We start from the raw sequence: 26919 nt of genomic DNA on the forward strand, positions 1-26919 counted from the left end.
AGAGAGAGAGAGAGTGAGTGTGGCGGGGCTGGCGTGGGGACCAGGCCGGGACAGGGAGGCGGGGCGTCCAAGGGGGCGGAGAGGTCGCCGCTCAGGGCGAGGCGCGAGGGGACCTGCCGGGGGCATGATCGCGCGGCCAATCCCGAGTGAGAATGCGGGGTGTGCGAGGGTCGCGGTGTCTTCCTGCGGTGGCCTGAGAGGACACTCCTTTCCCTCTGCGCGGTAAGAAAGGGTCAGCAAGGGAGGGAAGTTTGGGGATCCCCGACGTCCAGGAGGCGCTCGCGTGTCTGACCTCAAAGCCAGGGACTCTGTCCGCATTAACAGCCTCAGAAGTTGGGGATCTGTTACCGAACCAGGGCGCACAACCCCCCTCCCCGAAAGCCGGCGAATTGCCCGGTCCTGGCTTCTGCGTACTGATCACTGTTCCAAGGGGCCCGAGAGCGGACCCGCGCACCGTAACCGGGTGGACAGTGAAGCAGCTGCCACTGTACCTCCGTCCCCCGAACCGCACCGCAGGCCCTTCTGAAGGACCTGTGCGCAGGGGAGAGGAGCTCTCCACAGGCTGTCCCCGCGGCCGGCCGTGGTGTTGATCGTTGCCTCAGTGACCCGGTAAGACAAGATTTCCAAGGAAGTAACTCTTTAATGGCGCAGCCTACTTAGTGGTTAGCAGCAGCAGACCTACAGCAGACCTAATCAGGGCGCCACCAGCCCTTCTGAGTTCCCCGTTGTTGTTAGGCTCAGCGACCCTATGACCAACAGACCTGAACCTTGCCCGATCCTGTGCTATCCTCATCGTCTCTGACGCTCGAGCCCGTTGCTGCAGTCATTATGTCAATCCACTTGGTTGAGGAGCTTCCTGCCTTTTGCAGACCCTCCATCTTTCTAAGTATGTTGCCCTCCAAGGAATAGCCTCTCCTAGCAACATGCCCAAAGAATGTGAAACTAAACCTTGCCATATTTGCCTCCACTTTCCCAAGATATACCTATTTGGTCTTTGGGCAGTCCAGCGGATACTTAGCACTCTTCAACACCTCACAGAGGAATTGATGCCTTTAAGTTTTGGTGTTGGAGATCTTTGTAGATGCCCTAAAACTCCACACCAAGGGTTGCCCCGTCTTTGGGTAGGGCCCAGAGTTTAAACAGTAGGGAAAATCAAAACGTCCGGTTTCTTCCCTTAGAAACGGATGGCTTTACTCCAGGCCAGAGGGGTGGCTGCGTGGGAAGAGCAGTCTCTCAGTTTCTGTCTTATCTTTGTGTATAACCTCAGGAGTTGAGCAAGAAAAGAGAAACCCTCATCTCTGGAAAAAAGGGCCCTGGTGGAAGGTGACTTGGGGGAAAGGTGTGGCTTCTGGGAGGAGCTTGGTGGAGCCAGAACCAACTCTCAGCTGACCCTCAAGCCACGTCCTGCAAGAATCTAATGGGAGGGAGGGGAGTGTCTGTCTTCCTCCCATGGAGCAGGGGTGCCTTTTGTTGGCAGCACTATCGGACAAAGCCCCTCAATTCTTCCTTGCCTCTCGTATCTTCGCTGCCTCATCCCAGCTGCGAACAGCTCGGCTGGCTCGGGTCTGCTTTGATACTTTAATTCTCGAGAGTAGAAATTAAACAGTCCCCTCCCCTGTCAATCATCGAAAGGCTCTTCTGCGCCCCCTTGTGGCCGCTGCTCGTTTACAGAATGGCTCACACCTGCTCCGGTTTGTGGGTCCAATAGAACACAGGCTTCAAACACCCTGCATAGCTCAGCCACCAGACAAAGGTCTCCGAGCACAGACAGCACAACAATGTTACAAGTGCCGTTGTGGCTGGCAGCGTTGACTAGAAACAACAGCTTTCCAGGCCTTCGTGTGCACAGCTCTGCTTTCAGTGTTAAGTGTCCTGGTCTCGTGTCTGCACTCTCGCCTGAACCCTCTCCACTGTCTCTTCCTCTGCAAATACGTGCCACGCGGTGGCTCTGAGCCGACGCCTGGGCGACTGTCCATGCAAGCCCTGGGCCCTAATCCCAGAAGCACTAAGGGCGCTAAAAGCACACACTGTCAGGCCCCATCAGTTTGGGATTCTCAGGTTGGAGAAAGGGAAAGGGGTGTTGCTTCTTTTCTACCACATTCCTGCTTTTTCACTTTGCAAACTACCACTTGTAAATATTCCTCCTTCGTTTCCAGGCTAGTTAAGTCAAATAAGGAGCTCCTTCCAAAGAAGGCAGAAAAGTTACTTTTTTGGGTTTAACAAGGAATGTCAAGGCATCTGATTTTTCACATCCTTTTCAAGTGCTAGTAAAATAATTTATAACATCAGATGTTCTAACCAGAAGTGTGCAATGAATATCTTCATGTAACATATGCAGTTGCTTTCTCTTTCACTGCCTTTGCCCTAGCCAAAAAAATCTTCCTACTATTTTGATCACTTATTTTTCCTGAACTTGTTGAGGTAGTCAAGGGGCAGAAACTAGCAAAGAGGTTCCACAAGTTTGAGAATTTTGGCCAAGATGCAATTTAGGATAGGAAATGCATTTTTTTGGTGTGTACTATTGCATTTATTTGTTAATTATTCAGTAATACATCAAAAAATGTGTTTCTAAGCACAGTCGGTCATCAATTTAAAAGTGTACAGCAACAATGAACGAATGGAATTCCAAAATCTCTGTAGATGTTCATTGAAATTTAAAAAAAAGTAAATTTAAAAAAAGTGTACAGCAACGTGTTAAACAAAATATTTATATGCCTTTTTATTCTTTCCACTTAATAAATTCTGCTTAGCTTTCTAACTTTTGGTAAACTATGGATATTGGCACAGATGGCCTGTGAGTAGCCAGGCCACTGCTTATATAAAGCGTACAAAAGCCAAGTTCATAGTTGCATTTAGAGACTTAAGGATCATTAGTGTTTGTTTAGTTTTTTTCTTCAAAATATGACCTCATCCTGTATCTCCAGAGTCTGTCCCAATTCTAATTCTTACTACTGATTGCAGTGTCTCCATTACAGCTCAATCAGTTAGAAGACTTCACCGATTCCTAAACAGTCCATTATTTGTTTAGAATCAATGAACACCATCTGACAACCTGCTGCTTCCTTTTTCGGACTCTTCTGGTCAAAGAGAATTAATACATTTAACAATAGCAAGCTATTTTCTTTCTAGGCCTTCATTCCTTAATGCCCAGCTTTGTCCCCTGGGTCCCACCCTTAACTACCCTGTTCAGCAAATGAAGAGACCGCATCCTGGATGCAGTGACTGATCGCCTCTTGCCCATGACCACAGGGCAGGCTGGCAGTACCCTCTCTCAGTAATATGAGGTAGGTGAAGCATGTTAGTTTTAGGGTTGGTAAGTGGCAGTGTCCTGGTGATAGTGCTTTTCCCTATAACAACTTTTTTTTCTCGAAGTGCAGAATACTTAGAAATGAATGGCTGCAAGGGGCTTAGTGGAGCCTCAGGCTTCAGGACCATAGTTCCTAGTTCCAATGAAGAGCAAAGTCTTGAAAATCTCCTGACGTCTATGCCAGGAAACATAGACCTTTGGGTTGGTAGCACAACAGGACATAGTCCCTCAGTTTCTTCCAAGGAATACAGATGCTGCATTCAGACATGCTCAGAACAGTAAAATGTTCCATGAACTAGCACTCCTTTTTGGCAGCTCTTAGAAAACAGAGTTCTGGTGGCTTAGTGGAAAGGAGCCAAAGCACACAATTTAACTCCTCCAGCTACTCCACAGGAGAAAGATGGGCAATGTCCTCTCGTGTGATTCACTGCCTCTGAAAACACACTGGAGGGTGAGCCATGAATCTGTTCTGTCTCACAGTACATAACAACATTGAGCCAACTACATAAACCCAGGCTCAAATTACACAAATGGAAGAAATCCTATTAATTATAAGCTATCTAACCATTAGAAAAATAATCACCAACCAACCAAGAGGGAACAGGATAAGAAAAATCCCTGATCTGATAGCCCTTTATGTTGTGAAAAAGAGGAGAACATGTTCAATCATGTGCAACTTATAGAAAAACAGGGAGAATTATATAGCTTTTACCTGAATTTGTAGCCCAGTTTAAACACAGCATGCAGGAGATGTTGGGGAGCTAAACTAATGAATTCTCATGATGAGACCAAAGTGTGCTTACAGATAACTACTCTTAGCCAAGAATACTAACCTTGGCTTGGCATAATGCTTGGTGCAGCTGACCCATGAGAAACCTCTGAGAGATCTAAAAGAGTATTTATCTTCCAATTTCCTATCCTGTGGATCACTTTAAAAATGAGTCATGTGTCTACTGGTTCTTCTCTCACTTTCCAACTTGTACTCTTCTTTGAGAGAGTTACCCTGTTGAGTGTAAAGATGTAAAAGGAAAATTTCTTATAAATTCTATATTTAGGGTCAAAAGGAGGGAGCTCTCTTGGCAGAGTGATAAGGAGTTTCCCTACCAACCAAAAGGCAGCCAGTTTGAACCCACTGGCCGCTTTGTGGGAGAAGGATGGGCAATCTCCTCCCATGTGATTAACTACCTCTGAAAACCCACTGGAGGGGCCGCTAGGAGTTGGCTCAATATAACAACAGGGTCAAAAAGAATGTCCTCTTCTTTTAAAAAAATATAATACACAAAATGAGAAGTCTACTTTGGTACCTCCTTTGGGTGTTCTGTCTTGTGGTGAGGACACCTGTCTTGTTCATTCTTAGACATGAAATCAGAATACAGTCCCTCGGCAGGGAGGCCACACTGCAACATTTAGTCCACCAAAGGCCCGTTAGTATGCCAAGAGGCCAGGAATTGCTTTAATTTTTTTAAAAAAAAGTTTAAATGGCAACATAATCATAAAGTTGGTACATCACAGAAACAAAAAAATCTTTGCAGGCAACACTGATTGGAAAAGCAAAAACACTTGGTTGGTGAAAAAATGTAACAATTATATACAATAGTAGGTAGGGGTGATATTGAAAACCAGCCTTATTTAATATGACTCAAGATTTAACTTGCCATTATCTATTGCTTATTTATTCAGGGTTGTAAATAACACTTATATAGAGACATAGATGTGTAAAAATGAAACATTGTGAAAAAAATACAATTTCTCAATTTCATATGAAACTCAAAGTGTAAGTTTTGTCCAATATGGAATGTACCTACATTTGTTCATATTAGGGCTCTAAAATCCATTTAAAAATTGGTTTTGCTTTTTAAAAAGAAATAGTTAACCCACCATGCCAGTTTGTTGTTACGTCTTACTTGCTCAAAATGAGCATTTTCAGGTGAGGTCTGCTTTTGTCTTCCAAAGTCTACCATTACTTGGAAGTTGTACTGGCCCAATTGTGGAAAGACAGAGTCTGTGAAGAGTCTGATGGCAGCATCTGGATGAGGGACAGTCTGAGATTTGGGAAGTGAGTAGAGAAGTGGAAGAAGGGAAGAGCCCAAATCCTTATGAAGGATGATGATGTTCAGTTGTTAAATTTTAAGGGGTATCCGATGGCTTTTTCCAGGCACTCAACTAAAGAGCCTGCAGAAAGGAAATCCCTCTCTACTTCCACAAATTTGATATAGATAGATTTGGGGGAAACTCCAGGATCTACAATACAGTTCTGAGACAAAAACCCATTAATACCAACCCAATCTTTGCTGAAGGTTTTGGTATTTGCTTGGAAGTGTAAAAATAAGCATTGCTGCAGAGTCCTGACCTCGGCAATCCCGAGGTAGCAGTAGATGATCCGAGCGGGCTCCATTTCCACCTGTAAGGAGGCCTGTGCTGTAAGAGTTTCCAGGTCAACACGGCCCTCATTTCCTGCATCCAGAGAACGCTGCTCCACTGGAGGGGAGAGGGGCCGCTCAATACATTCTTCATAGCCAATGGCATACAGGCCTGGGCTTTTAGGAATGCCCCCTGGCAATAAATATTGAACAACGTTCCCACCAGTTGGTTTAGAGTGGGCAATGGGTATCCAGTCAATTTCCATGTGCAGCTCCAGGCACCTTGCTTCACTAATGGTGATCTCTAAAAATTTATAGTAAACATTTTTCCAGTTCATCTTCTGCACTCGGGTCATGATGATGCGTCCCTCAGGCTTCTCCGAGTTGAAGTACTCCCGCAGTCGCTTACCCAGGGGCACCTGGGAGCTGATCTCGGCATAATGGTATCGGATATCCTCTTTCCAACGGGTGTTATAACCAATTCCAAAAATGGCCAGTTTATTAGAAAGGTGAAGCCTTGAGAAGTCCGTCCAACTTTGAAACAGTTCCCATTTCAACTGTACCGATTCCAAAATTTGTACAATATTCTGCATGATATCTCTCTTTCTAGAAGGAGGGGAGAGAAAAAAAAGGAACTTCTTCAGAGATTTAGATCAGCACCATCCAACAGAACTTTCTACAAGTAAAGAAATGTCCTCTATCGGCACTACTATTATGGCTAATAACACTTAAGATATGTATGGCAAGTAAGGCATTAAATTTTACCTCTTATTTAAGTTACAATTCAATTTCAATAAACTAGGAGAGTAATGGTGCCCATACTGGAAAATGCAGATCTAGACAATCACTGGACTAAAATCTGAGCAGCATACACTCCTACCAAGTGTCATGAAATCAATGAGCAGCTGTTTTCCATTATTTACAGGGCCTGGTTGTAAAACCCAGCATGCTTAGTGACTGCAGATAATACACTAGATCCTACATTTTCAAAAATCCTAGATTCATAACCATTTAAGTGGCTATTAAGAGTTCACAATAATTATGGCTTTCAGTTCTAACTATCAAAAGAAGGTCTGAAAGATACAATATTTAGAAAAGCATCTAATGCCACTTAAAATAATTAACAGCTTAATTTCTATCTCCAAACGTCAAGGACTCTCCTTCATAGGGTCACTATGAGTCGCCTGCGACCTGACGGCACTTAACAACAATAACATCAACAGAGAAAGAGAGAGAGATCAGCTGGCCCAGCGAAGAGAAAACGATGTGACTAAGACAAAGGTGGGTGACTTTTAGTTTGCGGCCCTCAGGCCAGTCTTTCATTGTTTTTGTTCAGACATTCCTCTAGGTCATATAGCCCTGGTGTACAAGTTGCCGTCAGGTGGTCACTTGTGGTTGCTGTGAGGCTGAACACTGTGACACTGATGTGTCAAATGCGTTAATGGTTGGCTACCAAATGCGGACTAAGAGTGGGGTGGAGCTCCCCGACTGAACAAGCATGGAAGGAGGAGTGGCGTCTACTTCCATAATAGCTTGCCTCCGGAAATCCTATGAACTTGGAGAGAGGATGAAAGGCACCCAAGTGTCAAGGACTCTCCCTTCATAGGGTCGTTATGAGTCCCTGTGACTCGAAGGCACTTAACAACAACAACAATTTCTATCTTGGGAACTCTGATATTTAGATACAATTTTGCTCACACTTGGGTGCTATAGGAAAATATACAACTAACAACCAAATGTACAAACTAAAGTTTGATTATAACTAATAACCAAATGCACAAATATAATTTCTTCCATTTGTCTAAAATTCATTTTTAGTGCCAAATTTAAAAGCACTGCCAGTTTAGCACAAAATTAAAATCTAATATTCAAGTGAGAAAAGGCAATTTGAAGCTTAGGATTTTTGTTGTTTGATTTTTAAATTTTTTTAAAACTTAGGTCTTAAAAGAGGATTAATGAACAACAACAACAAAAATCCTTATGGAGGAAAGTAAAAGTATAGAAAATATTTCCATTTCAATGTGTGTTTATTTTTCAAGATGACTTTTCCTAGCCACTGTCTGACTTTGCTATGTAGATTGGCAAGAACATGCAAATGGGGCATATTAGCCTATCTACAAGGGGACTGGACAGTCTCAACAATCTACAAGGGGATTGGCTAGCTTCTCCAATGAATTGAGCAAGCAAGGCAGCAGTGAGACAGATTTTCTGATGCCTTAAGCAAGAAGTAAGAGAATGCAAGACACTTCTTGCTCCAGCTACACCTACAGCAGCAATACCTATAGTTGAAATGGAGGCCTGATGTGAGAATGAGCTACCTTGGGACTGCTACACCATTGGAACCAGAGCCTTTGTCCAAATTAGTTGGACAACTGGGGAAGGGGAACCATAACACAGGCCTGAAAACTTTTAAAGACTGGTCTAAAGCCATGAGGCTTAAGGCTGAGAAGCCTGTGAGCACATTTTGAGAACCGTTCTGACTATATTCAGTTACTGACTTGGATTATAGACTTTTGGCTTTCCTAACAGGGTTCTGTGTGGTCTGTGAGCTATCATATTGGATTCTGGACCCAGCAAAGCAAGTAAGATTGCTGCTGAGGTGTGTAGAAAGAGGTACAGGAGCATGGGGGACTTGCCTGACCTCCTGGAAATTGGTATCGTATTACTGCTACTGTTGATAGGGACAGTTCTCCTTTGTGAAGCGGATAAAGGTCAGACGTGGCACCACGTGGCCCTTGCTTTTAGACAACTGTACCATTAAGAGAGTAAGAAAATGCAAGGAAAATCTCATATGCTGTTTAATTCATGTAGTTTATAGTGGATACTTCATGATAATTGGCTATGGAAGATGATGTAGAATTAGGTTTTTTTCTGTTACATCAAAACTATTGGCAGAAAGTAAGAAGAGTTATGTATGTTGGTTTGCTAACAGTTTCCTGTAAGATCCTGAAAAGAAACAAATCCTCGAGAATCTCCTTTTAAATTCTCCTCTATTTCCTAGGATTGGATAATATTCACTTCTGGAACTTTCTAAGGGATCTTCTGCGGAACCACTCTTAGTCTGTCCTCTTATCATGCTCCTTCACTTTTCACTTGTTGGATGACAAAGAACTATTATTTTATTATGAGCTGCTTCTTGGGGCCAAAAACTGTCCTGATTTACCCTCTATCCTTAGGTTGTCTAAGAGCTTCTCAAGTGTCAAAAGGACCATCTAGATGAAATCACTACATAACCAGGGAATTATTTAAATCTTCTCAGGGGACACAAAAGCACTTGGTGATGATTACTTTTTATAATGTTTGGATTATGGTATTTGTAAGCTAAAAACTATACAGGACTACATTTCTACATTGGTAAATATTTTAAAGATACCTATTCTTCATTGCCACCAATCTTCCCTCTATACACCCAAAACGTTTTATTGATCTCAAAGATTAGGCTAAGGAGTTAGGGTGGTAAATAGAGAAAACTTTTTTGTCTACATTGCTCACTGATATCACAATGCTTGCTATAAATTAATAATAACTCATTGCCATCAAGTCAGAACTGACTCACAATGGGTTTTTAGAAGCTGTAAATCACATGGGAGGAGACTGCCTATCTTTCTTTCTAGGGGCAGCTGATGGATTCAAGTCGTCTGCCTTAAGGCTTGCAGTGCAATTCTTTACCATGAGCCCATCAGACAGACACCATGCAGCTGAGAAATATGTGATAAATAAATGGGTGACTCTTCTTTCCAAATGCAGGGTGGGGTATTTTATTATTGATTATGCCAGCTAATTCTGTTGTCCCTCTACATCTAAAGAAAATCAATTCAGGGGTTCAAATGAATTTTATTTAGCACTGTGACAGCCCTAAATTTTTTTAATGCTGTACTCAAGACACTACAGTGGTCTACAAGCAAATACTAAAAGAAACTCTTGCACTAGAAAATAAAAATCCTAACAGGATCCATGTGAGTTGCAGACTGGACATTTCAGGAAAGCCCCTCAATTTTCTGTGCTATTGATGTGCTTGGTTAAGAAACTTCTTGGGTTTAAGATTCAATTTATCAAGGCCACAGAGCACAGTAAGAACAAGATCCAGTTATTTAACATTTCTATGACCTGTGGAACATACCCTGCCAATCCATTTTAAGCCTCTCAAATGCCTTGGAAGGCTCCTATGCAAACTGTAGTACATACTGCTACATGGCAGGGACCTATATAATTGCATGAATCTGAAGAAATTGGCTTCATTCCACTAATCTCACCAACAGAGTCCATTTGGGATGTGTGTGCCCCATAGAATTATATCTATGTCCATATTATCTAAGAAAATTTTTTTCAAATTGAATTCAACATGTCTTCCATTTGTGAAAGTACATGGCACTGATAAAAATTCAAATAATTTGGTCATGAAGGGGCTAAATAATCCCTGGGATCTGTCTGTTGTAGTTTCTGGTTTCTAAAGTTCCAAGCATGAGAAAAATTATAACAGTTTGGTGTTGGTGGCACCAATTCCATAACGCTTGCGCTCACCCAGTTATGTAACTGCGAGGTTTCCTCTGTAGGTTCTGAGTTGCTCAAGGGAGAGGTGGGACATTGTGTGAAAGAGCCAAAAGCTTTTTAGTGAACAGAGGTCTAAACTTGTGATACCTGATTGTTTTAAAACAGTAATCATAAAACTTCTCCTTTTGGACTGATGTCACAATCTTAAAAAAGACCTACTTCTCAATAAGAGATGGCCTAAACGCTACTGATCTGAGTTATAAACTTTTTTTTGCGGGGTAGAATAATTACCATTTTGGAACTCTCATCACCCTCCGAGGAATGGAATCAATGGACATCGGGAATTCTTTGATTCCAAAGAGATGCTCTGAAGGTGGTTTGCTGAATGAAAACAACTACACCTGCTCCCCTACTTATCAATGTGATTAGTTTTCAAAGATCAGGTTGTTATGTGAAAATTATTTAAACAAAAATGAAGAATGAACCATCAGATCACAAGATGGAGGATGACACCACTATAGAACTGTAAAAACTACGGGATCATGTCCCTGTCAGGTTGTCACATAACCTCACCCTATCATGATCATGGGGAGCATTATCTCGCCTCACATCTCAGCCTGTTACTGCCAGATGGATGTTGTTCATATGGAAATAGCTAGAAAGAGATTTTCACTATGGTCATAATGCAAAATGTTAATATGCCAGCGACTGAGGAGCTGGTGTTATGTTTCTTCACTGTACTATTTGCTATCACAGACTTGTTCATCTTGCCTCTTCCCCTTTTTCGGTTCATGACCTTGCACACATCATGATGGCAGGTCGAATGGCAGATGCAAGAAAAAGTGGGAGCTCTGCACCCTCCGTGGTTAGTAGGTGAAGTAAAATGGTGTTCCTCATTTCTCCTCAATCTGTCTGTCACATTCTCATCAACAATTAGATTTAACCACAGACTTAACTAAAAGCTATTGAAAAAAAAAATCACAAATCTAACATTACTCAGAATTGTCATGTCCTTACAAGAGATGTTGCTAAAAACTCTTAGGGGAAGATAAGATGTGGACAAAAGGAGGATCTGCCTTGGATTTTCCACTTTTTCTTCCAGTTACTTTGCTTTGCCAAGTTTATAAAGAAGTCATCCTAGTATTTGCATTTTGATTGCCAAAAATGGAGTATTATAGGAGTCTGTGTGCCGCTTTGGCCCTCCTGTCATCTCACCTAACCCCAGCTAAAGTCCCGGGCACTCTGACTCATCTTTGGACCTTATTTAAATATAAAGGGAAATCACATAAACACACTTCTTTTCATGTAGCACATTTACTTCTTGTTCTACAAAAATTCCCACCACTTTTGAAGACTCGCTGGAAAGGTTATGCTAGCAAGCTGAGGGAGACTCAGGTCCATGCCCTCGGTGCACAGCTCTGGCTGCCACAGCACATCTGCATCAGGACAGCAGCGGCTTTCTGAATCCTCTGGACCACCATTAAACTAAGGCACACACACTTCATGGAAATGGGAAACATCTACTTACTGGGCTTCCTCAGAAGACTCTTGTTTTATTTTTAATGCTCTTTTTGTAACAGGTATTTCATCTGAAAAGCAAAGTTTTTGAAACAAATTATATTTTCCTATACAGTGGCACATACAGCTCTACAGATAAACTATGCTTACTGTTAATTCCATATTTTTCAATGCCTCACCGTAATTTTAATGACTATCTAATACCAGATATATAACTCATATAATGAGATACATACTTTATATGCAAGATCAGAAGCCATTTCAACATGTATAAAATTCTTCAAGGTCACCAGTGGATTGCTAGCAAGGAGCTTAAAGCTTAATTTCACAGCAAACATGATTTTAAAAGAACCAGAATAAAAATAATTCTGTTCAACTTAGATTTTGCATGTAAGTTCCAAAGAGCAATTATTCCTCCAACATCAGGATCAACATACTCTGCAGCTATAACAAGTTATTTTTTACAAAGGCCTGGGTGACCTAAATCTCTAGGACAAAACAAGAATTATGGGACACTCAAGTAATTTAGATCTTATTACTGTTTGGAAATGAAAAGGTAGTGACCAATTAGCATCTGCCCTTTCTGGTCTACAACTTCTTACATTATGTTAGTCTTCACATAGACTCTTTTCCTCTCGATATTTGATATATATTTTAAAACAGCATTGTAAAGAATATATTAGAATTTAATCCTCTTTCTCCTGAATTAGCATTTTTCCATCACCAAGAATTCTGTAACGAGCACCCATCCACTGTTTCATTGCCAATTCAGAAGCTTCTACTCCCTAGAAGGCTGCTTGAGTACCCATCATAATGAGAACATTTACTTTAAAAAGTGAGTACTCATCACACAACTTGCTGCTAATGTGTCATGACTGAAGTAAACATTTGATTAGTTCTTCAAAATTATACAAATTCAAATGGGAGGGAAACACCCAATCCATTCATATACTCTCTTAATTAGGCAAAACCCAAAGTTTCGATTTGATGGCCATGAGTTTTATGTTTTATTTCAATGCCTACTGGTACACAAAAATCACTCAAACTATAGATTATCCCTGAAGAAGTCTGATCACTGACATAATTCAGTTATCAGATCTTTTCCAAGAGAAACTGAGGCTTCTCTTCATTTTTCGTTCAGATGAAAGTCTGATAGGGGATTTCCCCCAAATCATAAAAGAAGCAACAAAGTATTTGAAATAAAAGCAGCATTGATAAGCAGTTGAGACAAGTGTCTCAAAACACAGGATATCTAGAACTGCATAGGATTTTTTTGTGTTAGATGTTTCCTTGTTAGGTTAGGTGATTTGCTTGCTGGTACGCAAATCACCAAATGATCAAGACCAAACACTAGGGTACCCACGATGCCTCACACTAGTTACATGCTTTCTGTTGACAATGCGAACAGCACCAGAGGCAAGCACTGGTGTACATATAAGGGTATCTATGTATATATGCGGTATTATATATATGTATAGGCTTTCTTACCCAATTCCTGATCTGTTGGATAGCCATGGAGATCCTGACTGTGGTTTCCCCAGTCTTCTTGTGAATACTCCTCCATAGTGCTGCCATCTGACTCCAGCTCCTGGTACAAGCCACTACTGTTAATAAGTACAGGCTGGCAGGGCTGAGCATCCCATCCTCCCTGACCAAACACCTGTTCCAACTGTTCAAATGTGTAACTGCTCTTTCTTTTCCCAACACCATGTTCTTTCACCCGACTGTAACACCTGCGAAGGGTCTAAGACACAAAGTCTTTTGTTATTCCTTTAAAGCTGTACTTCCTCTTCCAGGTATGGACCACAGATATTAATTACTATTAGACAGACACAGACAGACAAACATAGACACACTGTTACAGGAATGCTAGATTTTAAATTCATTATTATATTAGAAAAAAATTACTAATTTAGCATTTACTCAAACATGTTATAATTCAAACAATTATTTTGCAGTTAATTATCCATTAAACAACAAAAAACATTACAACATTATTGCATGTAACCCATACACATATTTTTATACCCCCACCCCCATTTAAAAGAAATAAGGGGGGGGAAAAAACAAAAAGCAAAAAAAAAAACAACACCAAAAAACAAAAAAAAAAAAGAAATACCAGCCAGCCAATAGGATGCACACCTGCCACAGAAGAGAGAGAGAGCTGCTACTGTGCCCAGAATTTGGAAAAAGTGAGGGAAGGGAGGACAGAAAGAAGAATTCCCCAAAGCAAAGAATATAACCTTCCTTATTTCTAATTAAGACTGAAATACAGGACAAAAAAAAATCTGCCTAAACCTATTTGCTAATAGATTACATAGTCCACATTCTTTACTAACCCTGTCTTTGGAGAAACTGTTCAAATTTAAAATAGAAGTCAGTATTACTATAAATTCCTAGTTTTAAATATCAACTATCAAGAAACAGTACAAGAACACTTTAGTACCACCAAATTAATAATCTACTAACTCTAACAATCAAGGCCAACAGTGTCTTCTTTTGGGGAGGGGTCAATGGGGAAGGGGTCCTACCTCACTTCTTTTATTGTCCCAAGGCACACAGCAGGTATCATTACACAAGTCCACAGACAAAGCTGGATATATATAGCACCTTACACAACTCTTTTTCTTCACAGTCTTTCTACGACATTTCTAAAACATACTTCTGATTATTAGTCTAGTTTCCAGAGTTTAATGATATCTTATATGATATTTCAAAAGATAAACCAAGGATTACAAACCTAAGATTTACTAAGTCCCAGCTTCCAGATTTAGTTTACCCACAGTCTCTTCTATCTGGGCCTTTCTTTGCTCCTTCTAATTTCCCTTGTACTTTAACTGGGTTTCATTCTGGTAAATTTTTTTGACAAGACTGCCCCCACTGGCTCCCAAATAATCAACGATGAAAAGCCAGGTCACTTCAGCGTTAACATATATACAATAAATAGCCACACTAAGTTTCTTCTGAATGTGAGCTATAAGCCAATGCATCCCTTATGTTAGCCAAAAGAATACAACTCTCAATCATCTTTATTAAGCCTCGAGGAATGTTCAGTACAAACTACCACACAAATTGCAATAGGACTCTCAAACACTTTGCCTATCTGCCCCTTGAGGTCAGAAATCCAGGTGGATCAGAGAAATTAAAAGAAGTATGCCACATCTGCCGATCTCCCTTAAACACAGTAAGAGTTAGTTATCCTGCCCTCATGCTGGTGGTCAACTGTCCTCTGCATAAATGACTGCTTCAGTCTCCCTTTCTTGATCGCTTTTCTGGTGCTTCAAGTGAGGCTTCAAAGAACAGAGGCCCTGATAACTTTTTTAAAAAAGTGCTCTCCCTTTGAAAGGACGGTCTCAACTACATAACATAAAACTTACTGGAGCAAATCGGAAATAAGAACTTGGGGAAAGTGTGTTCTAGAAGGACACAAATGCCTGTAGCAGATCTCATTTGACTTTTCCCAGCTCCCAGGGACAGGAATCTGAATTGCAGACATCTCCTGCCAATCTATTTTTATCTTACAATGTTTCTGCCTGCAAAAACCCCAACCACTGTTTCCAACTCCTACAAGGACTGTAAGCAGAGTCCCGATCATGCTCCTTTCACCCGTCCAAGGCCATAAATGGAGACAATGCCATACCATTGCTCACCACTTACTGACCATCTAGAGAAAAGAATTCCACACGCACAGAAAAGCCCAGCTGACTTTCTCACTGAGGGTAATGTCAGAAGGCAAGGAACAAAACTAATGCTCCTTTCAAGAAAGGTGATGTAGGAAACAGCACTCTTATCAGGAAGCAATACAGGCATATTAAAAACCACTAATCTTTGGCAATACACATAGTGGGAAACCACAGAACAATCTTTCTTTCTCTGAAACCACCAAACCGAGCTTAAAATTTCACTTGTCTTATGTAACTATGGATGAGGAAACTAGCAGTACTAATGGTTACAGATACTGTGTATTTAATTTAAAAAAATAAAGGTGATATATACTTTATATGTAATTTTTAAAAGGCTGACAGATCTTGCCATCTCTTGTTGCATAGTGTACTTTTAAATTGTAATGTACCAAGAAGTAAAAGATAAATTAGGTGTCTGAAGGAAAGATGTTTGGTGACTTCTAAATCCACGTGGTAGGAATTTGATGTATTGAAATGCTGAAAAGATTTCCAAACTGATTTTAACTCTCTCAAGGTATAAATAAATACAAGAGATACCTTCTGGGTTTAGTAAAGACCACAGATCCAAGGAGAAATTTTTTAAATAGGATACATCAACTAAGAGAGGGGGGAAAAAATTAGAATTCAAACAACAGCTTCTATGTTATGAAAGTAAACACTGTGATTTAGTTAAACTTGAGAGGAGTTCAGTTCTTATCATCCATAATAAATCAGAAAATATTATACTTTTCTACTTCTTAATGATTAATCAATATAATTAAAATATTATGCCAAAAGTCCTAAATAACACAATTTAAAAACTAATTCTAAATCTCACAGTAAAGTTAATGCTCCAGAATGTAGTGGGGGAAAAAAATCTTACCTCCCATTTGCCAACAGCTATACTGAACTGAGCAAGTAGCTCCATTTGACATTTTTAAAAAACTATGACAGATTCAACACAAAAGTGTCTTCTCTTCCCTTTTCTTTTACTTCACTCATCTTAGGAATTTATAGTAACTCATGGTTTAATTTTTTTAAAAAATTAAGAACTCTGAATGAGATATATGCTTATATTACTGAAGACTATTCTATCTACAACTAGAAATGATATTTTCCTTATTGTTAGAAATCTCTCTGGTAAGCTGATAGTATCTATTTCCTCCTTCCTAAGGGAAGTGCTGCAAAGTATACTGTATCTTGAATGAGGTCACAGGGATAGAGAGAGATCAGGAGGAATCCAGAAAATCTGGATAGACCTAGAGTAAAGGTAACAACTCGATCAGGTGGTCAAATCAGAGGAGCTCATTGGTACTTCATCTGCAGAAACTAGGTGAATGCTTACTAAATTCACCATGTCGTGTATTTAATGACTACAAAGGGAAAAGACCCAGAGAATAGACTTAAAAGATTTTCATCACCAAAGCAAGGAGAAAAATAAGATGGCTGAAAACTGACAATTTATAGGATAAAGTGAAAGTTTTGCCAAAGTTTAAGATTAAAGTGAAAGAAAATGAGAGAATAAAAGAACAACATTCATTGTGGATGAATGTAAGGGAAGTCTATGGGAAAGGGGCAGGTAAACAAAGGCAGGAGTTTTAGATTGGCAGGATTTGGGGTTTTACGGCAGCAATGCAGAGAGAGACCCAGGGTTACAGTACACGTAACATTAAATACAGTGCACAATGCAGCTATCTTGCCCAAGTAAGTAAATCCAGTATTGGGTTGTATAAGCAGAGGAATCACATGTAAGCTATGAAGGTGGCTCTTCCTCTCTATTCAGCACCGGTGAGGCCACAGCTGGAGCACAGCATTCAGTTCTGGGCATCGAACCAGCTACAAGAGAGGGAAATTGTAGAGTTCAGAAAAGGGCAAATAAAATAATGAAAGGCTTGGAAAATAAGATTTCTAAGTAGGGCAGTGGTTTCATCAAAGCCCTTTGTGATATTATGATTTTAGGGTAACACAAAGTTTCTTTTGCTTCATTGTCCTCCAATTCCTTCTGAGACTTTGAGAAAGTGAGAATTGAATTCTTCCCAGGTACCTCCAGGCAGGAACCAAACTAATTAATTTTAAGGGCATAAGCCACCAATTCTGCTACTGACTCAATAATTTTCTCCAAATTTGCCCCATTTCATACAATCAAAAAATAATCACCATGACAAAACCACTGTTCTAACAAGGCTAACAATAAGGAGAACAGAGTATACACAGGAGGAATAGAGGTAAGGTATAATAACAGCTAGATAAATGTGTTGTTTATAAAACAATGGCACAATCACACTAACATGTTACATGAGAAATAGTCAAACTGCAGGGAAGAGAGCTTAGTTATAGGAAACAATGTTGTGAGAAAAAATAAGCAGTGAAACAGATTTTTAAACGCAGTTCTCAAAGTGGTCCTACTAGAAATGGATTATTATATTGTTTCTCTTAACCCTCTGCCAACCAAACTCTATTAAGCTGAGTTTCCTTTTACCCAAATTATTGAACATACAATTTTTTTACATTATTTACAGAGACTTATAAGTCACATCTTGATATACTGCCTGTAACAAGGAAAATGACACAGAAGTAAATCTCTAGTGACTGATTTTATCATTAAAAGTGTTAAAGGGGGTGGGGAACGACACACTCCAAACTCAATCAGACTAAAGTAGCAAGTCTTTGCAAAAGGAGACCTTTCTTCTAACTTTAAAAAAGCAGCTAAAATTACTTTAATTGGCTGAAGCAACAATTTTTTTGTATTTTAAGAAAGACTCAAAAATACCTTTCTAATAGCTATAATTTCTGTGAGCATAAAAAAAAAAGTAGGACAAAAAAGAATAAAGGTTAACTACACAGACTTTTAATTTACTGACTTGGTTAAGCACCAAAACACCAAGTTGTTATGCAAAAAAATGGGAGGTTTCAGGGTGGGTTTTTTTCCTTTCCTGTTTCCAGACCATCTATTTTGTTTGATTTTCCTCCTTTCTTTTAAGAAAATGCTATCATAGAAGTAACAAGTAAGATTTACTGTTGTGCCCACTACTACAATGAGTTTGGTAGTCTGCTGAGGGGTCTGGGAGAAGACAAAGATGGATAAAGATGAGCAGGGTGAGTGGACAGCACTTCTGTGTTGGTCTAAGCATAGCAACAGTTTCCAAGGCTTCCATGCTCACCTGCAAACCCTGCATTCACTGTCACTGGCCTCAGGAAGCCACAGGAGGTCAGTGTATCTGGTTTGGCACTGTACGCCTGATGTACACCTGCCCCCGCAGGCTCAAGACCCAGTGGTTCATTCTGGGATATCATTAAACTCACTTTCAAACCATTTCTCTCTGATTGAACTCACTTCCTATGCTTCCTTCTCCCCTTCCTTTCCACTGGAGAGCAGTTCTGTACTGCAGGGCCTCAGGTGGCACAGGGGCTGCCTGTGGGATACAGTGTCAGGTATGTCCTCCAACTGGCAGGGGAGGGTGAAAGGTAAGCGATAATGTAGCCTGGTTTCCCAGAGGCCACCAGCAGATGTTCTGTTGTTGTGGCCCTGGTTGTCAACTTGTCCTCTGCTTCTTTAATGCACAGCCTGATAATACATTGTTTACTATTGCTATAAATGGGAAAAGCAGTCATTAAGGGAAAAGCAGGTATAAACATTTTTGCAAGGGGGTTGATTAAAATACAGTATAAATTAACATACAATCATTAGGTGTAACTAATGGTTAGGAAGTCACCTACAGTGAAACTCCTCAGGAAAAGCAGAATGCGATCTATTTTGGGACTTTCTGCACATTAATATTTAGCAAGCTGACTTGGCAGTCAGTCACTTAAACCCTTATAAAACAAAGCAGCCAATAAAACAAAACCAATAAATTAACATAGCACTACCAATTCTTAGTGCTTACAGACATCTCAGTATTTTCCCCACTCGTCAATCTTTTGCTTTCCAGAGTGGAGGTTCTGAATCTTCTTGGATCAAAGATCTTTCTGACAGTCTGACGAAAGCTAGAGATGCCCTCTCCACAAATGCACACATACAAAAACTCACCATGTAGTCTCAACAGGCAAATGGTGCCCCCAAAGAGTCCATACGAAACTCTCAAGGTAAGAACTCTTACACTATGTAATCAGTATTTTCTTCCATAATAGAATGCAGTATTCTGGTAAGCAGTCTGATATATTAGTCAGAAATCCTAAAATAAGATTTAATTAGCGCTGTAAGCTTCATAAGAAAATGTATAGATTAGATCAATCAATCAAAGTAATTTATCAAATTCACTCAATTTCCTACTCATTTAGGCATAACAGCACTATTTTGGCATTTCCCACCTTCAGTTGGGCAAGATAATTTTTTCTTGAAGTGGCACTGAACAATTTTGAAAGACTCACTAGTTAATTCACTAATTTTCTTTCCATTTTATCACATAAATCTTGATTATTATCTGGTTTATCAATATAGAAGCTGGATAAATTCTATTTAAATAACATCTTAAAACAGCAAAATTCATACATGTAGAAACAAGAAATTGTGTCTTGACTGTCTTCCTCAGGAGTCATGACTAAGCTTTAGCATCTTTCCTTTCGAACATTTAAAATGTCCCCCCAAAAAATAAAAATAGTCCTAATGGTTAAAGGGGCTCAAAGGAATAGGTAATACTTTTGGGTCTACACTATTTCAATATTTAACCCAGTAGAATCAAAGTCTGATTTGTTATTCCGCTGAAAATATTCCTGTTATGGCCATAAATGTCTCTATGTGTGCATACATGCTTTATGCAACTGTTAGTTTTCCATTCTATCATTCATAGAGGTTTTATGGCATTAATTATAGTTCCTAATATTTCAACAGCATTTTTCCACTTCCTATTTGTGTCTTGTTCCCATTAATCCTTCTGCCCTATCCATTCCTGTCTTCTGAGCCTTCTCCCTGGGCCAATACTACCCTTTTGATCTTGCATGATTGAGTACTCTAAGGAGTAACTCTTTAGAGTTACTGTTCAACCTTATAAGCATGTCTACTGCTAGGCTGAAAGTGAGCCATAGGGGTTTAGTTCCAGATTCAAAGGGTTACTAAGGGGTGTGGTCTCAGGGGCTCTACCAGTCTCTCTTAATGAGCAAGCCTGGTTATGTTCATGCTTTTGACTTGTGCTTCACTTTCTTCCACTCTGTCCAGAACTCTCTACTATGGTCCCTTTTCAAAGCAGTCAGCAGTGGTAACTGGGCACCACCCAGTTCTCTGGTCTCAGTGGAGCTTTATACTAATTTGTTTCTATGATTCTTTAATGTTCTTCACTCTTCTTTGTTCTGCACAGGGAGAGACTAATAACTATACCTTAGATGATGGTTTGAAAGCTCTTAATATCCCAGGGCATAAGTATTTTCTAAATTACTTATTATTTCCAAAGTTCCTAATGATCCTCAAGCTCTGTTCTTCACTCATGTGACTCTGCTGTAGGCCCTGGCACTATTTATTACCTATTTATGTGACGATCCTAACCAAATTTCAAGTTTTGAATGGAAAAGAAGCTGAGAGATCATCTAATCTAACTTCTTCAAATAATAAATGAGGAACTGAGGTCCAAAGACAAATAAGCATACCCTGCAAATGGATCTGGAATATGGAAAGTACCAAATGCCACTAAAAATGTAATGGTTCCTAAGAAGTGTCACTCAAGTTTTCAATCTGTTGTCAGATTGGTCACAATGAGTTGTAGTCAACTTGACAGCACCTACCAGGAGTTATTCAATTAGATGGTAAGTTTAACAAAGTAAGGGATTTTGCCTTACTCTTTGACTCCCCTGAATCTAAAACATTACCTATCACACAAACATAATTAAATATACATTTACTAAATAAGTAAATCAAAATAATCTTAAAGTAGCAAAAGTGGTAAGCTTCTTTTAGGTAGGGGTAACTAAAACCTTCTGAAGAAAGCAGGCGCAAATTGCAAATTGCTATTGTAATTAGCAATGCAAATTAACTCCATTGTAACAGGAGGACTAAACTCAAGGAGCAAGTTATTTCTAAAGAACCCATCATTCTTGGGAGCACAGTCCATAGCAGTTGTGCTGCTAAAGCAAAAGTCGACCCTTTCTGGTGTTTTGAATCTACGAGCAGCTGAGGCAGAAAGATGAGCAATCTCCTCTCATGCAATTTATAACCTTGAAAATCCCTGGAGGGTCAGCTAAAGAGTATATTTTCTTTTAAGGGGAAAGGGTCACTTGCCAAAGAGAGCTCTGATGCTCTGTCCAAAATTTGTGACTTATAGCTTTGAACCTCTGTCTGAAATACTATGTTGCAAGGAGGGGCCAGTCTTCGATGAGATGGATTGACTCAGCGACTGGGGTCATGGGAGTAGGTGTGTCAGAGACAATGTGGTTGATTCCAGACAGAGCAGGGTTCAGAGCTGTTGTATAGGGGAGCTCTGGTGGCCTAGTGGCAAGAAGCTGCACTGCAATCCCAGAGGCGCACGGTTCAAATCCACCAGATGCTCTGCCGGGAAGGAGGGACAATACCCTCCTGTACCAGTCAGATCTGATTTGACGGTACACTCAAATAATAAAAAAATTTAAAAAAAAAAAACACCAAAAAAACAGAGCTGTTGTATACAGCTTTGAGTTACAAGCTACTCAACAGCACATAACACCAACACAGATTACAAACCAAACAAGTAAAAAGTAAAATATATAAGGTAGCTCTGTTAAAGATGTTGTTGCTGTTAGATGCCATCAAGTCAACTACAGCTAACAGCAACCCTATGAACCACAGATCAAAACCTTGCCCATCCTCATACTCAAGCCCATTACTGTGGTATCAGTCCACCTCACTGAGGAGCTTCCTCTCTTAGTTGATCTACTTCTGTCAGCATGACGTCTTTTTTTCCCAAGGGCTGCCATCTCCTTACAACATGCTCCAAACATGTAAGTTTCTCCAGGCACAATTAATTTGGGGGTTTTGGGGTTTTTTTTTTAGCAGTCTGTGGCAGATTCAATACTCTTCAGTATCACCACAAAAAAGGCACCAGTTATTTTTCGTCTTCCTTATTCACTGTTCAACTTTCAAATACATATGAGGCAAAAGAAAATACCATGGCTTTGGGTCAGGCACACCTTAAGCTTTCAAGATAAAGTGGAAAGGGTCGGGGGTGGGGTGGGGGGGAACACTCAACTGCTTCCTAGATTTTAGTAGGGGCAAACAGAATGACCACCCCAAACCAAGAATTCTTGTCTCTCCAAAGCCTCAGTTTTTGTGGGAAATTATTGCAGGTTTGACTCCCAGCAGCTCGTAATTTTGAATCTGGCTATCAACAACTCACTTTTTAAAATTGATTAATTTCATCATGAGGGAGATTTTTTTTAATTAATTTTAATGAAAGTTTACAGAGACTTAGGGTTTCCATTCATTTTTGCACTTTTCTCCCTGACCAGTCCTTCCACCCGCATTCGCTCTTCTCTTTAAAAAGTAAAAGAAAAATTATTTCATTGTTATACAATCCCTCCCCACAAATCCACTCTACTGTGCAGCTTTCATTCTGGACTCCTGTAATGACAATAATACCTAATCATATATTCCTCCTAAACAGTTCTCTCCCTCATCTGTTTCAATGCAGTACTCCTAATTTATGCCCTCTTTCTCAGTCTTCCCTCAACCCCAATGTCAGTCCTACTTTACAACAGTGGCCCTATGCAGTATTTGTCCTTTTGTAACTGAGATATTTCACTCAGCATAATGTCCTTCAGGGACATCCATTTTGCATAGTATTTCATGAGTTCCTTATTTTTCAATGCAGCGTAGTATTCCACTATGTGAATATACCAGAGCTTCTCTATTCATTCATTTATTGATGGGAACTTGGGTTGTTTCCAGCTCTTTGCTATTGCAAACAAAACCGCAATAAACATGGGTGTGCATATATCTGCTTAGGTGGCAGTTATGGTTTCTTTACGGTATATTCCCAGTAATGGAATTGCTGAGTCAAATGGTATTTCTATTTGCAACTTTTTGAGAAAGCGCCATACAGCCTTCCATAGTGGTTGCACCATTTTACACTCCCACCAACTGTAAATAAGGGTTCCAGTTTCTCTGCAACCTTGCTGTTCTGTTATATTTTGCTATTCTTACTGGGGTGGGATTTCTCATAGTTGTTTTGGAGGGAGAGATTTTTGAATAAAATATATAACTGAAAGTATAGAAGGATCAAGCCCTAAGTTTTTCTGGCTCTTTTGTACTAGGCAGCTGAGAGTCTTGCCCAGATTACAAAGGAAAAAGCCCTCAAGGAGAAAATATTATCAAGTATTAACATGTTCTATTACTCAATGGATTAAGTGCCTGTGACCCTAAAGTTTCGAACTCTACACTGTCTGTAGTTCATATGGACATATGTGCACTTATCTCCATTAAGAGCAGTAAGCCATAAAGCCATGCCTAGTAGCATGTTCATACTGAAGAGCTTCTTTAGGATAAAAGAATTCTTCCAGACATGGAAATCTCAAATGCTTCACTATTTAGAACAGAATGTTGTAATGTTGTTGCCACATGCCATAGAGAAGAGTATGACTCACAGTGACCCTATGAACAACAGATCTGAACCCTGCCCTTTCCTGTGCTATCCTCAGCATCTGACATACTTGATCCCATTGCTGCAGTCACTGTCAAAAAGGTGGTTTTGGTTTTGCTTTTTTGTTTTATTATTTTTGTGTGTGTGTACCATCAAATCAAATCTGACTGGTACAGGAGGAGATTGTCCCTCCTTCCTCAGCAGAGCATCAGGTGGATTTGAACTGTGCACCTCTGGGATTGCAGTACAGCTTCTTGCCACTAGGCCACCAGAGCTCCTCAAAAAGGTTTTTTTTTTTAAAAAAAAAATTAAGGTATACTCAACTGCTTAACTACTTTAGACACAAACAAAGCTAAAGTCATCAAATAAGCAGATAACACTTGTCTAGAACTTCCTGCCCACCTGAAAGGAAAAAAAAAATGATAGAGAACTGATTTCAATTAGAGGTTATTTTCATCCTATCTCCTGTATCACATGCAAAGCTGCTATGTCAGTATCTCTGTTGAATCTTTATTTCTGTACTACATGCCTTGGACACCACCTTAAAGCAGTTTTCGAATAACATGAAAAATATAATGTTGTTGTTGTTGTTATGTGCCGTCGAGTCGTTTGCGACTCATAGCAACCCTATGTACAACAGCCCTAAACCGTGCTCTATCCTGCGCCAACCGCACTGCCTCTGACACACCCATCCTGATTACCCCAGTCACTGAATCAATCCATCTCATAGAGGGTCTTCCCCTCCTGCGCTGCCCCCACCCTCCCAAGCATGATGTCCCTCTCCAAGGACCTGTCCCTCCTGGCAACATGTCCAAAGTATGTCAGACGACGCCCCAGAATCCTTGCCTCCAAGGAGTAGCTTGGTTTAATCCTCTCCAAGATGAATCTGTTTGTTTTCCTGACTTATCCAAAATGCTTTTCTGCCATAAAGGGGAGACTAATCTTTAACTGTCGATCATACATTCTCCATTGTGAACTTACTGTTTCACAATCAACCGTATCTAAATAGTAAACTCAAATTGGTGGTGTTAGGTTTTGGTTGTGGGTTTTTTTGGTTTTGCTTTAAAAAAACAGCTTACTGTTAAAACACTGGATCACTTCTAAAATGTAAAACAACAACAATAATCAAACTCAGTGCTGTTGCACTGACTGTACCTCAGAGCAGCCCTCCCTCTGCCGGGTTTCCCAGGCTGTCCATTTTCACAGAGAGGATGCCCATCTTCCTCTTCAGGGGCCTGTGGTGGATCTGAACCACTGCCAGTGACTCCCAGCCTATCTGGGGACACCAGAGCTTCCCATCTCCAAGGCAAACACCTCAAATTCACTACTGATGAGCTGCTTCTGACTCTTAGCAACCCCTCATTTGGGGTTTCCCAGACTGTAATATTCATGAGAAAAGACTTCCCATCTCTCTCCTGATGAGTCTCTCCTGATGAGTGATGGATGAGCTGCTGAAGGACTGGAACAGCTGGTGGATTCCAGCAGATGGAGATGTATGACCTTTGAGTTAGCAGCTTGAAAAGACTTTGCTACCATAGCTCCCTTTCTAAAGCAAATGAATCCATAAGGCCAGTGTTTAAAGGGGAACCTGTACAAATCAAGTTTCCCCTTGACAAAGCAGGCCACTTAATTCCAATCACATGCTGACCCCAGAAGTCTCTTAGCAGCTATTCTCTTACTCAAAACTACAATCAAATGAAAAGATAACCCATATGATTTTTTTCAACATGCATAAATTTTTATTGTTGTTGTGTACCACTGAATCAGATTCGACTGGCACAGGAGATTGACCCTCCTTCTCCAGCAGAGCATCTGGTAGATTCAAACTGCATGCCTTAGGGATTACAGCACAGCTTCTTGCCACTAAGCCACCAGAGCTCCCATGCATAAACTTTTGATGATTGCAAAAGAAAAGTAATGATCATCATGACATCTTGATAAAAATAACTTAAAAATGAAGGTTATCCCCCACTAAGAGATAGAAGTATAAATATTAAGTCCAGATTTAGCCAATGTGAAAAATACAATGATTGAATTACTCTAAAAGTGGGGATTTGCATTTAAACTGTAAATTACAGGTCATATATATGGAAAGAACATATTCTGACCAATAACTAATTCATAAAAAAACCTCAGTAAGCATTTTAAGCCTCTGTCCTTCAGCAAGCTACATTTCTTTTGGGAAATTTTAAAACATAACACTGTTAATAGCTAATTCATAACATTCTTATATTTTATCCTTAGTTTTATAAAGTTTGGCCATAGTAAAAAAATTTAACAAAGTAAATCTATACTTTCTAAAAAAAAAAAATCAAACCTTGTTTATTATGTGTTTCCATGTCGTGTATAAGGAAGGTAAAACCATTACTTTTTGAGTGCCCAACATGCAGTTGGGTAAGGAGTGCTGCCAGCTGCTCCCAGGAAAGATAAGCAATCTCTTCCCTTGTGATTTTAAAGCCCCTAAGAAAATGGCTGGGTACAAAGTAATTTTAAATCATTATGAATTATCTGCAATGATTTTTATATTTGGTATTTTCATGTCAAAGAAATATGTATGATCATTTTGATATTACCTTAATGTTGCTGGTCAATTTGAGGATTGTGTTTATAAAAAAATGATGATAATTTACTTTGTCAAATGTTAACAGAAGAGGGCTGATGATAAGGAGGCCTTACAACTAAGGAGTTAAAGAGTGTGTAGGGAACTGGGCTGCTAGCCCAAAGGTTGTGCCTCTCTGGCAGCTGGAATCGACCAGCAGCTCCACAGGAGGAAGCTAGGCAATGTCCTCTTGTTCAATATACGTCTTCAGAAACCCACTGGTCGACCAGCTACGAGTTAGTTCCAACTCGACAGTTTATGGGGGTGTGGAGGAGAGAGAGAGAGAAGGGAAGGGCAAGAGGGATAGTAAAGAGGATGGATTGAACTAAACTAGCAGCCAGGAAATCAAAAGGCGCATTGCCATGGGAAAGTCTGCTGTTAGGGACCTCTCCAAAGTACTGAAGAGCAATGGTGTCTCTCTGGAGACTAAGGTGCGTCTGATACA

At 40.1% G+C, this 26919-nt stretch overlaps 1 protein-coding gene across 2 annotated transcripts in view; it reads right to left on the minus strand.

Moving 5' to 3' along the window:
* Positions 1 to 4746: 4746 nt before the first annotated feature.
* MSANTD2 (Myb/SANT-like DNA-binding domain containing 2) overlaps positions 4747 to 26919 on the minus strand; it is a 40735-nt gene continuing 18562 nt past the window's right edge. Inside the window, exons 2-4 of one of the 2 annotated variants that reach the window (XM_006892806.1) lie at positions 13165 to 13264; positions 11687 to 11747; positions 4747 to 6273 (exon numbers count right to left, since the gene is read on the minus strand). In XM_006892806.1, the coding sequence (XP_006892868.1) occupies positions 5421 to 6273; positions 11687 to 11747; positions 13165 to 13264 (1014 nt within the window). In that variant the 3' untranslated portion in view covers positions 4747 to 5420. Of the gene's footprint in view, positions 6274 to 11686; positions 11748 to 13164; positions 13421 to 26919 lie in introns of both variants that reach the window. The other variant, XM_006892805.1, reaches the window with a different exon arrangement.

The sequence above is a fragment of the Elephantulus edwardii genome, unplaced genomic scaffold (assembly GCF_000299155.1).
Source record: "Elephantulus edwardii isolate Elephantulus edwardi_28Jun2011 unplaced genomic scaffold, EleEdw1.0 scaffold00120, whole genome shotgun sequence".
Lineage (NCBI taxonomy): Eukaryota > Metazoa > Chordata > Mammalia > Macroscelidea > Macroscelididae > Elephantulus > Elephantulus edwardii.